Genomic DNA, 15,973 nt, shown 5'->3' with positions numbered 1-15,973 from the left:
AATTAATATGTAAAATTGTTTTACAGAATGTATAAATACTCCATATTTTAGAGCACACTATAAGGAGTATAATGACACCAAGGTGTTGTCTGTATCATGTACGGTTTACAGATCATAGGGTCTTAAAGGAGGCATTTATACCAAATATATTTTTGGGCCACCCAATAGCCCAATCACCCAATGGCCCGCACAAGATTTAATGACATCAACGTTGCATTGTTTTTCTTTAGCAAACAATGAATTAGGGTGCTAAGACATCCATGCATGTGTAGCAGATGGCTACATTGGCATTACAATTTGACATCAAATCACCTTTCTGAAAGTTGAAGACCTATCGGCCTGGACTCAGAGGCTTCGACTGTTCAAATTGCAGGATCAAATCCCGGGTCGGACTATGTTACACTGGGTAGAATAACATGGTTGGTCTTAAAGGCCTGCAACTGAGCCCGTCTTTAACAGAGGTAACTCATTGATTATATTGTAGTTTACATCCAGGATGTAGAGGATCAGGTAGAAAGCTTTAGGACACACTGATTACAGAGCAAAGAGGAGCCCCCTGTAATAACACTGCTTTGTGCAATCACTTCCTATTCTATCAGACAGACCATCACACCTACGCACTAATGACGGGGCTAACGCTATGGTGAGGAGAACCTTTCATCTCCTATTCTAGATGGTCATTAGTGAGACTGAGTGCAATGGTGCAGTCCAGGTAGACTGGAAGGTTCATATATAGACAATACTATACAGTATTATTTGGTAATTCTGTGAAACCATACCCTTAAGTTTTAAAGGGATAGATCACCTAAATTATTAAGTTACAAACCATTTACAGGGTAAGAAAACCCTGGCGCGACGAAGATGGCGGCCTCGCGACTAGCTCTTAGGAAACTTTGCAGTATTTAGTTTTTTAATGTATTATTTTTTACATTATTAGCTCAGAAAATATTTTGCATCATTACATACAGCCGGGAAAAACTATTGGATATCAGAGCGGCGGTAACTCACCAGCATTACGACCAGGAATACGACTTTCCCGAAGCAGATCCTTTGTTTGCTCCCCCAGGGCAACTGAACTGATTCTAGCGGCTGACCCAAAACATTGGCGGCGGAGGAGAGGCACTCGGAGTGGCCTGCTGGTCCGACTTAGGAGGCGTGCACACCACCCACCGCTTCCAAGTATTCTACTCGCTAATGTTCAATCTTTAGTTAACAAAGTCGACGAACTACCGGCAAGGATTTCTTTCCAGACAGACATCAAGGCCTGTAACATACTCTGTTTCACGGAAACATGGCTCTCTTGGGATATTCTGTCGGAATCGGTCCAGCCAGATGGGTTCTCAGTTCATCGCGCAGACAGGAATAAATATCTCTCCAGGAAGCAGAAGGGCGGAGGTGTGTGTTTCATGATTAACGACTCGTGGTGTAATTGTAGTAACATAGAGGGACTCGAGTCCTTCTGTTAAACCGACCTAGAATATGTCACAATCAAATGCCGACCGTATTATCTCCCAAGATAATTTTCTTCGGTTATAGTCACGGCCGTGTATATCCCCCCTCAAGCCGACACCACGACGGCCCTCAAAGAACTTCACTGGACCTTATGCAAACTGGAAACCACATATCCTGAGGCTGCATTTATTGTAGCCAGGGATTTTAACAAAGCAAATTTGAGGACTAGGCTGCCAAAGTTCTATCAACTGTTGTACTCGCGCTTCTAAAATCCTCGACCATTGCTATTCAAACTTCCGGGATGGTTATAAGGCCCTCCCCCGCCCTCCTTTCGGCAAATCTGACCACGACTCCATTTTGCTTCTCCCTTCCTATAGGCAGAAACTCAAACAGGAAGTACCCGTGCTAAGGACTATTCAACGCTGGTCTGACCAATCGGAATCCACGCTTCAAGATTGTTTTGATCACGCTGACTGAGATATGTTCCAGGTAGCTTCGGAAAATAATGTAGACATGTACACTGAAACAGTGACTGAGTTTATCAGGAAGTGTATAGGTGATGTTGTGCCCACTGTGACTATTAAAACCCTAACCAGAAACCGTGGATAGACGGCAGCATTCGCGCAAATCTGAAAGCGCGAACCACCGCATTCAACCATGGCAAGGTGACTGGGAATATGGTAGAATACAAACAGTGTAGCTACTCACTCCGCAAGGCAATTAAACTTGCAAAACATCAGTATAGAGACAAAGTGGAGTCGCAATTCAACGGCTCAGACACGAGACGTATGTGGCAGGGTCTACAGACAATCATGGACTACAACAAGAAAACCAGCCACGTCGCCGACACCAACGTCTCGCTTCCAGACAAGCTAAGCACCTTCTTCACCCGCTTTGAGGATAACACAGTGCCACTGACGAGGCCCACTACCAAGGACTGTGGCCTCTCCTTCTCCATGGCCGACGTGATTAAGACATTTAAGCATGTTAACCCCTGCAAGGCTGCCGGCCCAGACGGCATCCCTAGCCGTGCCCTCAGAGTATGCGCAGACCAGCTGGCTTGTGTGTTCATGGACATATTCAATCTCTCCCTTTCCCAGTCTGCTGTTCCCACATGCTTCAAGAGCGCCACCATTGTTCCTGTACACAAGAAAGCAAAGGTAACTGAACTAAATGACTATCGCCCTGTAGCACTCACCTCTGTCATCATGAAGTGCTTTGAGAGACTAGTCAAGGATCATATCACCTCTACCTTACCTGTCACCCTAGACCCACTTCAATTTGCTTACCGCCCCAATAGATCCACAGACGATGCAATTGCCATCACACTGCACACTGCACTATCCCATCTGGACAAGAGGAATACCTATGTAAGAATGCTGTTCATTTACTATAGCTCAGCATTCAACACCATAGTACCCTCCAAGTTCATCATTAAGCTCGAGGCCCTGGGTCTGAACCCCACCCTGTGCAACTGGGTCCTGGACTTCCTGACGGGCCGCCCCCAGGTGGTGAAGGTAGGAAACATCATCTCCACTTCGCTGATCCTCAACACTGGGGCCCCACAAGGGTGCATGCTCAGCCCCATCCTGTACTCCCTGTTCACCCATGACTGCGTGGCCAAGCACGCCTCCAACTCAATCATCAAGTTTGCAGACGACACAACAGTAGTAGGCTTGATTACCAACAATGACGAGACCGCCTACAGGGAGGAGGTGAGGGCTCTGGGAGTGTGGTGCCAGGAAAATAACCTCTCACTCAACATCAACAAAACAAAGGAGATGATCGTGGACTTCAGGAAACAGGAAACATCGACGGGACCGCAGTGGAGAAGGTGGAAAGCTTCAAGTTCCTTGGCGTACACATCACCGACAAACTGAAATGGTCCACCCACGCAGAAAGTGTGGTGAAGAAGGCGCAACAGAGCCTCTTCAACCTCAGGACGCTGAATAAATTTGGCTTATCACCTAAAACCCTCACAAACTTTTACAGATGCACAATTGAGAGCATCCTGTCGAGCTGTATCACCGCCTGGTACGGCAACTTTTTATTTTTATTTTTTATTTCACCTTTATTTAACCAGGTAAACCAGTTGAGAAGAAGTTCTCATTTACAACTGCGACCTGGCCAAGATAAAGCAAAGCAGTGCGATAAAAACAACAACACAGAGTTACATATGGGGTAAAACAAAACAAAGTCAAAAATACAACAGAAATACATATAATATACAGTGTGCAAGTTTAGCAAGTTATGGAGGTAAGGCAATAAAATAGGCTATAGTGCAAAATAATTACAATTTAGTAATAACACTGGAATGATGTGCAAGAGATGGTGTGCAAATAGAGATACTGGGGTACAAATGAGCAAAATAAATAACAATATAGGGATGAGGTAGTTGGGCGGGCTAATTTCAGATGGGCTGTGTACAGGTGCAGTGATCGGTAAGGTGCTCTGACAACTGATGCTTAAAGTTAGTGAGGGAGATAAGTGTCTCCAGCTTCAGAGATTTTTGCAATTTGTTCCAGTCATTGGCAGCAGAGAACTGGAAGGAATTGCGGCCAAAGGAGGTGTTGGCTTTGGGGGATGACCAGTGAGATATACCCGCTGGAGCGCAGACTACGGGTGGGTGTTGCTATGGTGACCAATGAGCTAAGATAAGGCGGGATTTGCCTAGCAGTGATTTATAGATGGCCTGGAGCCAGTTGGTTTGGCGACGAATATGTAGTGAGGACCAGCCAACAAGAGCGTACAGGTCACAGTGGTGGGTATTATATGGGGCTTTGGAGACAAAACGGATGGCACTGTGATAGACAACATCCAATTTGCTGAGTAGAGTGTTGGAGGCTATTTTGTAAATGACATCGCCGAAGTCAAGGATCGGTAGGATAGTCAGTTTTACGAGGGCATGTTTGGCAGCATGAGTGAAGGAGGCTTTGTTGCGAAATAGGAAACCGATTCTAGATTTAACTTTGGATTGGAGATTCTTAATGTGAGTCTGGAAGGAGAGTTTACAGTCTAACCAGACACCTAGATATTTGTAGTTGTCCACATACTCTAGGTCAGACCCGTCTAGAGTAGTGATTCTAGTCGGGTGGGCGGGTGCAAGCAGCGTTCGGTTGAAGAGCATGCATTTAGTTTTACTAGTGTTTAAGAGCAGTTGGAGGCTACTGAAGGAGTGTTGTATGGAATTGAAGCTCGTTTGGAGGTTTGTTAACACAGTGTCCAATGAAGGGCCAGATGTATACAAAATGGTGTCGTCTGCGTAGAGGTGGATCTGAGAGTCACCAGCAGCAAGAGCGACGTCATTGATATACACAGAGAAAAGAGTCGGCCCAAGAATTGAACCCTGTGGCACCCCCATAGAGACTGCCATAGGTCCAGACAACAGGCCCTCCGATTTGACACATTGAACTCTATCTGAGAAGTAGTTGGTGAACCAGGCGAGGCAGTCATTTGAGAAACCAAGGCTATTTAGTCTGCCAATAAGAATGCGGTGGTTGACAGAGTCGAAAGCCTTGGCCAGGTCAATGAAAACGGCTGCACAGTACTGTCTATTATCGATCGCGGTTATAATATCGTTTAGGACCTTGAGCGTGGCTGAAGTGCACCCATGACCAGCTCGGAAACCGGATTGCATAGCGGAGAAGGTACGGTGGGAATCGAAATGGTCGGTGATCTGTTTGTTGATTTGGCTTTCAAAAACTTTTGAAAGGCAGGGCAGGATGGATATGGGTCTGTAACAGTTTGGATCTAGAGTGTCACCCCCTTTGAAGAGGTGGATGACCGCGGCAGCTTTCCAATCTCTGGGGATCTCAGACGTTACGAAAGAGAGGTTGAACAGGCTAGTAATAGGGGTTGCGACAATTTCGGCGGCTAGTTTTAGAAAGAAAGGGTCCAGATTGTCTAGCCCAGATGATTTGTAGGGGTCCAGATTTTGCAGCTCTTTTAGAACATCAGCTGTCTGGATTTGTGTGAAGGAGAAGCGGGGGGGGGGCATGGGCAAGTTGCAGCGGAGGGTGCAGAGCTGGTGGCCGGGGTAGTGGTAGCCAGGTGGAAAGCATGGCCAGCCGTAGCAAAAACTGCACCGCCCACAACCGCAGGGTTCTCCAGAGGGTGGTGCGGTCTGCCGAACGCATTACCAGGGGCAAACTAACCGCCCTCCAAGACACATACAGCACCCGATGTCACAGGAAGGCCAAAATGATCGTCAAGGACATCAACCACCCGAGCCACTGCCTGTTCACCCCGCTATCATCCAGAAGGCGAGGTCAGTACAGGTGCATCAAAGCTGGGACCGAGAGAATGAAAAACAGCTTCTATCTCAAGGCCATCAGACTGTTAAATAGCCATCATTAGCACATTAGAGGCTGCTGCTGCCTATTGGAATCACTGGCCACTTTAAGAAATGGAACACTAGTCACTTTAATAATGTTTACATATCTTGCACTACTCATCTCATATGTATATACTGCATTCTATTCTATAATATTCTTCTGTATCTTAGTCCATGCCGCTCTGTCATTGCTTGTCCATATATGTATATATTCTTAAATCCCCTTCCTTACTTTTTTTGTGTGTATTGGGTATATGTTATGAAATTGTTAGATATTACTGCACTGTCGGAGCTAGAAGCACAAGCATTTCGCTACACCCGCTATAACATCTGCTAAACACGTGTATGTGAAAAATAAAATTTGATTTGATTTGATTTTAATATGTAATTTTGTGATTTGGGTGAACTATCCCTTTAAGCTATTCCTCAGGCTAGTATACAGAGATGATTCTGGAGAGAGTGCGAGGTGATAGGTGACATCACCGGGTGACAGGACTCACCTTGGCAGATCTTGCCATCCTCTCTGAGCTCCTGGCCATGGGGACACTTGCAGTAGAAGCTGCCGATGGGTTTGCAGCACAAAGCCTCACAGCCACTGTTGGTTTCCTCATACTCATTCACATCTGAGAGAGAGAGAGAGAAGGGGTTAGGGCAGGGTTTCCCAAACTAGGGGTCGCTTGATTTGAAAATGGGGCTGAAAGATCAAATTCATGCTTGGTTCATAAAACCGGGGTTATGTCAGTAACTTCTGGTAGCCACTAGATGCGGTTGTAATAAACAGAGCGGTTTCTGTTTTCTTCCTACATATCTGTTGAAGGGTTTAAGATACAAAATATCATGACCCTATCACTGAAAGATAAGACTCTCGTGAACACATACATACTGTTTCTCTCTACTATGCCCACAAGCTGTTAGAACCGAGGGAACAAGACCAGGCACTAAATCAGACTGGGGGGAAATGAACATCAATGATGACGTTCTTTTCCACACAAAAGATCATACAACATTATTACCTGATGATCTTCTGAACTTCAAATCAAATCAAATTTTATTTTTCTCACATGCACCGAATACAAAAGGTGTAGACCTTATCGTGAAATGCTTACTTACAAGCCCTTAATCAACAATGCAGTTTTAAGAAAAATAAGAGTTAAGAAAATATTTATGAAATAAACTAAAATTAAAAAAAAAAGTAACACAATAAAATAACAATAATGAGTGCATTCGAAAGTATTCAGATCCCTTTACTTTTTCCACATGTTGTTACGTTACAGCCGTATTCTAAAATGGATTAAATCAATAAAAAATCTCATCCATCTACACATAATACTCCATAATGACAAAGCAAAAACAGGTTTGTAGAATTTCTTTCACATTTATTAAAAATAAAAAACAGATATACCTTATTTACATAGTTATTCAGACCATTTGCTATGAGACTCGAAATTTAGCTCAGGTGCATCCTGTTTCCATTGATCATCCTTGAGATGTTTCTACAACTTGATTGGAGTCCACCTGTGGTAAATTAAATTGATTGGACATGATTTGGAAAGGCACACACCTGTCTATATAAGGTCCCATAGTTGATAGTGCATGTCAGAGCAAAACCAAGCCATGAGGTCGATGGAATTGTCCGTAGAGCGCCGAGACAGGATTGTGTCGAGTCAAAGATCTGGGGATGGGTAACAAAAAATGACAGAGCTCCAGAGTTCCTCTGTGGAGATGGGAGAACCTTCCAGAAGGACAACCATCTCTGCAGCAGTCCGCCAATCAGGCCTTTATGGTAGAGTGGCCAGACGGAAGCCACTCCTCAGTAAAAGGCAGATGACAGCCCGCTTGGAGTTTGCCAAAAGGCACCTAAAGTACACTCAGAACATGAGAAACAAGATTCTCTGGTCTGATGAAACCAAGATTGAACTCTTTGGCCTGAATGCCAAGCATCACGTCTGGAGGAAAACTGGCACCATCCCTACGGTGAAGCAGGGTGGTGGCAGCATCATGCTGTGGGGATGTTTTTCAGCGGCAGGGACTGGGAGACTAGTCAGGATTGAGGGAAAGATGAACGGAGCAAAGTACAGAGAGATCCTTGAAACTCCCCAAATACAGGTGTGCCAAGCTTGTAGCGTCATACCCAAGAAGACTCAAGGCTGTAATCGCTGCAAAAGGTGCTTCAACAAAGTACTGAGTAAAGGGTCTGAATACGTATGTAAATGTAATATAATGTAACAGGGAAATTTGCTACAGTACATCCTTGGAAGCCATTTTGAAAATGGATTAGTTCAAACAAACATTATGTACTGTAACGACGACTATCCAATGGCAGATAATAATAGACGAAAATCAATGGCAAATATCTTCCATAAACAAATTTGAAACCTGGCAAATGACTTCAACCGTTTCATTCTATTTCAATAATTGCACCACTGGCTATGGAAACCACAGACAGCGATCTGAAAAACCACAACTTCCTGTTTCGCTGGCTCCAATTCCTGACCTTTTCAAAGTAGATAATAATAATAATAATGATGACAGAGAAATGGCTGCACAGTGCACATCCAATTTTCCAAGATTAGGAGCAAATATTTTCCAGCTCGTCTTATTGAACATTAGGAAAAAACATATCTGACTGTTTAATATGTGTGTGACTGAAGGAGAAATGAGCACAACTGTTTGCTTCAATCAGTGCATTCTGCCACTTGTCTAAGCTGCCTAATCAGAAGGGATCACATCAATAGCTCTGTTATTGAATATTGATGTCTGTAGGATTCAATGGTCAGCAAAGTTTGGTAATCCAGTAAAAAGTTAATACTGTATAAGCTTGAGGGAGCAAAGTGTCTTCTAGTGTCATACAGTTCAACAAACTCTGATGTACAATATCAAAGTTGTCCAAGTGGCTCAGTTGGCTGCAATATGGTGCTGGTCAAGGGTTCAATCCGAACATTGGCCACATATCACTGTTCAGCGTGTTAGCTAACTGTACAGTAATGGGGACAAGTTTTTAATGACTGTAAAGCTTTCTAAGCATAAGGGTTGAATCATATGTATCTCTGCTACTACTCCTAGCTAAGGTCCCTCTGGTATCACTATAGATAGATTATGTAAGCAACGAGATCCATCAACATTCACTGGATTAAAGCGTAAACTGTTCAAAGATGATTCAGGCCAAATAATTTGAATAGTCAAAATTCAATTTCTGTTATTCAAGAATGTTCCAGCCATAAAAGATTCCACAAAGCCATAGTAGAAGGGAACAAGGGAATCTTACAGCCAGTTCTCCAGGACCCAGGCCTATACTGGTGGACACATGTAATGAGGCAGGGCTGTGTTTTAGAGGTGTGATACCTTTACAGGTCTCCAAGTCCTGGCATGCACACACACATACACGGCACAGGAGGTTGGTGGCACCTACATTGGGAAGGACGGGCTTGTGGTAATGGCTGGAGCGGAATAGGTGGAATGGTATCAAATACAACAAACACATGGTTTGATGCCATTCCATTCACTCCGTTGCAGCCATTATTATGAGCCGTTCTCCCCTCAGCAGCCTCCACTGGTACACGCAGCTACACGGTCACACTCACACACACACACACACACACACACAGGCCGTGTTCGAATACCCATACTTGCGTCCTAAATAGTAGGCTGTTTCAGTATGTGAAAAAAGTAACTTTTAGAGTATGTGAAACTTCTTTAAATGCCTGGATGTCGTACTCATTTTGGCTTTTCATCTAGTAGAATTCACTGCACAGAGAATTGTCTTTTCATACCCACGTGTGTTCGACAACAGCTGCTAATCAGAATAGGGGACACACTCTACAAAAATGAATGAATGGTGGGGAACAAACGCTATTGCTCATTCGATGACACCTTCTCAGTATGGATGAGTAGTATGTTGATATTTGTTGTACTAAATAGTCCTTTCCAAATAGCATGTAGTACGATTAGTACACAGTATGCACTAAGTACTGTAAGTAGTAGGCAAGCTAGATTTCGGACAAGGCCACACACACACAAATCAAATGGAACAGAATGTACCTCATATGCCGGCCAAAGAATGTATTCCTTCGGCCTCCTGAGTGGCACAGCGGTCTAAGGCACTGCATCGCAGTGCTAGAGGCGTTACTACAGACCCGGGTTAATTCCTGGACTGTGCCACAACCAGACGTGGACGGGAGTTCAATAGGACGGCGCACAATTTGCCCAGTGTTGTCCGGGTTAGGGGAGGGTTTGGCCGGTGGGTCTTTACATGGCTCATCGCAATCTAGAAACTCCTTGTGACGGGCTGGGTGGCTGCAGGCTGACCCCAGTCGCCAGCTGAATGGTGTTTCCTCCGACACATTGGTGCGGCTGGCTTCCGGGTGAAGCTGGCGGGTGTTAAGGAGCGCGGTTTCAGAGGATGCATGACTCCACCATCGCCTCTCCCGAGCCCATTGGGGAGTTGCAGCGATGAGACAAGATCAAAAATTGGGGAGAAAAAGGGGGTAAAATACAACAACAACAAATATACAATGGGGAAAAAAAGTATTTAGTCAGCCACCAATTGTGCAAGTTCTCCCACTTAAAAAGATGAGAGAGGCCTGTAATTTTCATCATAGGTACACGTCAACTATGACAGACAAATTGAGAGAAAAAAATCTAGAAAATCACATTGTAGGATTTTTAATGAATTTCGTTGCAAATTATGGTGGAAAATAAGTATTTGGTCACCTACAAACAAGCAAGATTTCTGGCTCTCACAGACCTGTAACTTCTTCTTTAAGAGGCTCCTCTGTCCTCCACTCGTTACCTGTATTAATGGCACTTGTTTAAACTTGTTATCAGTATAAAAGACACCTGTCCACAACCTCAAACAGTCACACTCCAAACTCCACTATGGCCAAGACCAAAGAGCTGTCAAAGGACACCAGAAACAAAATTGTAGACCTGCACCAGGCTGGGAAGACTGAATCTGCAATAGGTAAGCAGCTTGGTTTGAAGAAATCAACTGTGGGAGCAATTATTAGGAAATGGAAGACATACAAGACCACTGATAATCTCCCTCGATCTGGGGCTCCACGCAAGATCTCACCCCGTGGAGTCAAAATGATCACAAGAACGGTGAGCAAAAATCCCAGAACCACACGGGGGGACCTAGTGAATGACCTGCAGAGAGCTGGGACCAAAGTAACAAAGCCTACCATCAGTAACACACTACGCCGCCAGGGACTCAAATCCTGCAGTGCCAGGCGTGTCCCCCTGCTTAATCCAGTACATGTCCAGGCCCGTCTGAAGTTTGCTAGAGTGCATTTGGATGACCCAGAAGAGGATTGGGAGAATGTCATATGGTCAGATGAAACCAAAATATAACTTTTTGGTAAAAACTCAACTCGCCGTGTTTGGAGGACAAAGAATGCTGAGTTGCATCCAAAGAACACCATACCTACTGTGAAGCATGGGGGTGGAAAAGTATTTAGTCAGCCACCAATTGTGCAAGTTCTCCCACTTAAAAAGATGAGACAGGCCTGTAATTTTAATCATAGGTACACGTCAACTATGACAGACAAAATGAGAAAAGAAATTCCAGAAAATCACATTGTAGGATTTCTAATGAATTTATTTGCAAATTATGGTGGAAAATAAGTATTTGGTCAATAACAAAAGTTTCTCAATACTTTGTTATATACCCTTTGTTGGCAATGACACAGGTCAAACATTTTCTGTAAGTCTTCACAAGGTTTTCACACACTGTTGCTGGTATTTTGGCCCATTCCTCCATGCAGATCTCATCTAGAGCAGTGATGTTCTGGGGCTGTCGCTGGGCAACACGGACTTTCAACTCCCTCCAAAGATTTTCTATGGGGTTGAGCTCTGGAGACTGGCTAGGCCACTCCAGGACCTTAAAATGCTTCTTACAAAGCCACTCCTTCGTTGCCCGGGCGGTGTGTTTAGGATCAACATGTTTCCACCCCATGCTTCACAGTAGGTATGGTGTTCTTTTGGATGCAACTCAGCATTCTTTGTCCTCCAAACACGACGAGTTGAGTTTTTACCAAAAAGTTCTATTTTGGTTTCATCTGACCCTATGACATTCTCCCAATCCTCTTCTGGATCATCCAAATGCACTCTAGCAAACTTCAGACGGGCCTGGACATGTACTGGCTTAAGCAGGGGGACACGTCTGGCACTGCAGGATTTGAGTCCCTGGCAGCGTAGTGTGTTACTGATGGTAGGCTTTGTTACTTTGGTCCCAGCTCTCTGCAGGTCATTCACTAGGTCCCCCCGTGTGGTTCTGGGACTTGTGATCATTTTGACCCCACGGGGTGAGATCTTGCGTGGAGCCCCAGATCGAGGGGAGATTATCAGTGGTCTTGTATGTCTTCCATTTCCTAATAATTGCTCCCACAGTTGATTTCTTCAAACCAAGCTGCTTACCTATTGCAGATTCAGTCTTCCCAGCCTGGTGCAGGTCTACAATTTTGTTTCTGGTGTCCTTTGACAGCTCTTTGGTCTTGGCCATAGTGGAGTTTGGAGTGTGACTGTTTGAGGTTGTGGACAGGTGTCTTTTATACTGATAACAAGTTCAAACAGGTGCCATTAATACAGGTAACGAGTGGAGGACAGAGGAGCCTCTTAAAGAAGAAGTTACAGGTCTGTGAGAGCCAGAAATCTTGCTTGTTTGTAGGTGACCAAATTCTTAATTTCCACCATAATTTGCAAATAAATTCATTAAAAATCCTACAATGTGATTTTCTGGATTTTTTTTCTCTCAATTTGAATGTCATAGTTGACGTGTACCTATGATGAAAATTACAGGCCTCTCTCATCTTTTTAAGTGGGAAAACTTGCACAATTGGTGGCTGACTAAATACTTTTTTCCCCCACTGTATATATTTTTTCTCCAGTCCAGTGGGGAAAGCAGTTTGTGCTTCATCTCTCAAACAGGTCACACTATCAGGTCAGTGCAAGGTAACACAAAGACATGCCAAAGCACACACCAAAATAATATATTCTCACTGAAATGGGTTTACACCCACAGAGACACACATACAGCAGGTTAACAGTCTTGCATGCGCAGACAGGTGAACCCAGCTTCAAACCCAGTCGGTCACATTTATCAAGATTGATGGATCACTCTAAAATCATTTTAAATGGGTTCTCATAGTGGCTGATATTACAACAAAAAGTTGATACTACCCGGTTTAACAAATAATATAACATAAAATGGATACATGTATACCACAGGAGGTTGGTGGCACCATAGAGCGTCTGCTAAATGACGTAAATGTAAAATGTAAATGTAATAAATTGGGGAGAACGAGCTCGAGGTAATGACTGGAGCAGAATCAGTAGAATGGTATCTAATACATCAAACACATGCTTTCCAGGTGTTTGATGCCATTCCATTTGCTCCGTTCCGGCCATTATTATGAGCCATTCTCCCCTCAGCAGCCTCCACTGATATACATCACTAAAGTCAATGACACCTAGACGAGGGAGGAAAATATGAACTCTTTATCAGTGCAACCATTTATTTTGGTCTCTCTATGCAATAACTCCTACTCTGTGCCATAACTCTTACTCTTTGAAATAACTTCCACCTCGGAATAACATTTTCTATAGCACTCGGTTAGCACTGCGGGGAACAGAAGGCAATCAATTCACATTTAGAGTAAACACGATGCGAGCAGGTCTGCATTCATCACAGCAAAGAAGTCCTGGCACTGCTTCGGGCCTGGCGTCATATAAATACAGTAGGGCTTTGTCTAGGAAACATAATATAGCTTCATTGCTTTCCTGGCATCCGAATGCTCAACAAATCCACTAGTTACTTTGATTTATCGGGAGAAACATGCATGAGCTACATAGGCCTCCTGGTTTATGTACATGTGATATCACTTTCACAAGCTACGCCAGGAGGAGAGTGTGGAGAGTGAGTTATGGATGTGTAGAAGTCAATTCCAGTGCACAGTTTTGATGTTATCCTCTGCCCATAAAGGATTTATGTGAAGGGCCCAAATTATGTGTGAGGCCCATACAAATCATGCATGGTAAATCACTCCCACACTTTATCGTTTTATGGGGTTATAGTATAGAAGCCAGTTTATAAGAGCGTTTCATTCAGATCCATTTTACATTTTAGTCATTTAGGAGAAACTCTTATCCAGAGCGACTTACAGTTAGTGAGTGCGTATATATATATATTTTTTCATACATGCCCCCCGTGGGAATCGAACCCACAACCCTGGCGTTGCAAGCGTCATGCTCTACCAACTGAGCTACACGGGGCCTACTGAGCTACACGGGGCCTTGTGATCCATGGGATGTTGTGATCAATGTTCTGTACCATCTTACGTTTAAAGGCCCAGTGCGGTCAAAATTCTGTTTTTCCTGTGTTTTGTATCATATTGTACAACAGCTGATGAAACTAACACTGTAAAAATGTGAGCAGTGTTATTTCCTGATAGTTGCTGGTTGAAAATACAATTTACACCAGACCTTCTAATCAGCAGGTTTTGCATGGGTGGAGTTTTTGCTTGCCTGGTGACATCACCAGGTGGTAAAAATGTACAGACCAATAACAAAAATAGTTCCAATCCTCTGCCAATAACAGCTAGTTTTCAGGTTACATATCCCCCCCATTAGGTCCCTCCAAAAAGGTCCCTCAATCAGACCACTCCCTGACAGTCCTAGCAGAATTCTTGGTTGAGAAATTGTCTTTTGCTAAAAGCAATTTTTGTTGCTTTTTGACCATTTTAATGAAGGTACTTCATTATTACCGTTATTAGTTATATTTTCTTGATAGGCCAAACATCATGAAATGAATTGAGATGCGTGAAGGTTCTTGAAAGAGAGTCAAAGAAAAAGGACGGGCCTCCTGAAGGAAGGGGGTTGTGTAGCATCTTTAGGGCACGGCCACACATGCATTAATACAGACGCAATCGTATATGACGCACAGTACCAGTCAAAAGTTTGGACACACCTACACATTCCAGGGTTTTTCTTTATATTTACTATTTTCTACATTGTAAAGTTAATTTGTGGAATTTATTTCCTTCTTAATGCGTTTGAGCCAATCAGTTGTGTTGTGACAGGGTAGGGTTGGTATACAGAAGATAGCCCTATTTGGTAAAAGACCAAGTCCATATTATGGCAAGAACAGCTCAAATAAGCAAAGAGAAACGACAGTCAATCATTACTTTAAGACATGAAGGTCAGTCAATCCTGAAAATGTCAAGAACTTTAAAGGTTTCTTCAAGTGCAGTCACAAAAACCATCAAGTGCTATGATGAAACTGGCTCTCATGAGGACCGCCACAGGAAAGGAAGACCCAGCGTTACTTCTGCTGCAGAGGATAAGTTAATTAGAGTTAACTGCACCTCAGTTTGCAGCCTAAATAAATGCTTCACATAGTTCAAGTAACAGACACATCTCAACATCAACTGTTTAGAGGAGACTGCGTGAATCAGGCGTTCATGGTCGAATTGCTGCAAAGAAACCACTACTAAAGGACAGCAATAATAAGAAGAGACTTGCTTGGGCCAAGAAACATGAGCAATGGACATTAGACCGGTGGAAATCTGCCCTTTGGTCTAATGTGAGATTTTTGGTTCCAACCGCCGTGTCTTTGTGAGACGCAGAGTAGGTGAACGGATCATCTCTGCATGTGTGGTTCTCACCGTGAAGCATGGAGGAGGAGGTGTGATGCTGCTTTGCTGGTGACAGTGTCTGTGATTTATTTCGAATTCAAGGCACACTTAACCAGCATGGCTACCACAGCATTCTGCAGCGATGCGCCATCCCATCTGGTTTGCGCTTAGTGGGACTATCATTTGTTTCAACAGGACAATGACCCAACACACCTCCAGGCTGTGTATGGGCTATTTGACCAAGAAGGAGAGTGACGGAGTGCTGCATCAGATGACCTGGCATCCACAATCACCCGACCTTAACCCAATTGAGATGGTTTGGGATGAGTTGGACCACAGAGTGAAGGAAAAGCAGCCAACAAGTGCTCAGCATATGTGGGAACTCCCTCAAGACTGTTGGGAAAGCATTCCAGGTGAAGCTGGTTGAGAGAATGCCAAGAGTATGCAAAGCTGTCATCAAGGCAAAGGGTGGCTACTTTGAAGAATCTCAAATATAAAATATATTTTGATTTGTTTAACACTTTTTTGGTTACTACATGATTCCATATGTGTTATTTCA

The 15,973-nt window shown here is 43.8% G+C and overlaps 1 protein-coding gene across 1 annotated transcript in view; it reads right to left on the bottom strand.

The window, feature by feature from the left end:
• Nucleotides 1–15,973, bottom strand: part of LOC121537256 (multiple epidermal growth factor-like domains protein 6) — a 122,112-nt gene that overhangs the window by 83,470 nt on the left and 22,669 nt on the right. Inside the window, exon 7 of the mRNA XM_041844934.2 lies at nt 6,286–6,408. Coding sequence (XP_041700868.2) covers nt 6,286–6,408 — 123 coding nt within the window. The remainder of the gene's footprint in view (nt 1–6,285; nt 6,409–15,973) is intronic.

This window comes from Coregonus clupeaformis, chromosome 24 (genome assembly GCF_020615455.1).
Source record: "Coregonus clupeaformis isolate EN_2021a chromosome 24, ASM2061545v1, whole genome shotgun sequence".
In the NCBI taxonomy this organism is placed as follows: Eukaryota; Metazoa; Chordata; class Actinopteri; order Salmoniformes; family Salmonidae; genus Coregonus; species Coregonus clupeaformis.
The sequence above is the reverse complement of the archived record's forward strand: the minus strand, read 5'-3'. Positions and strand labels throughout refer to the sequence as shown.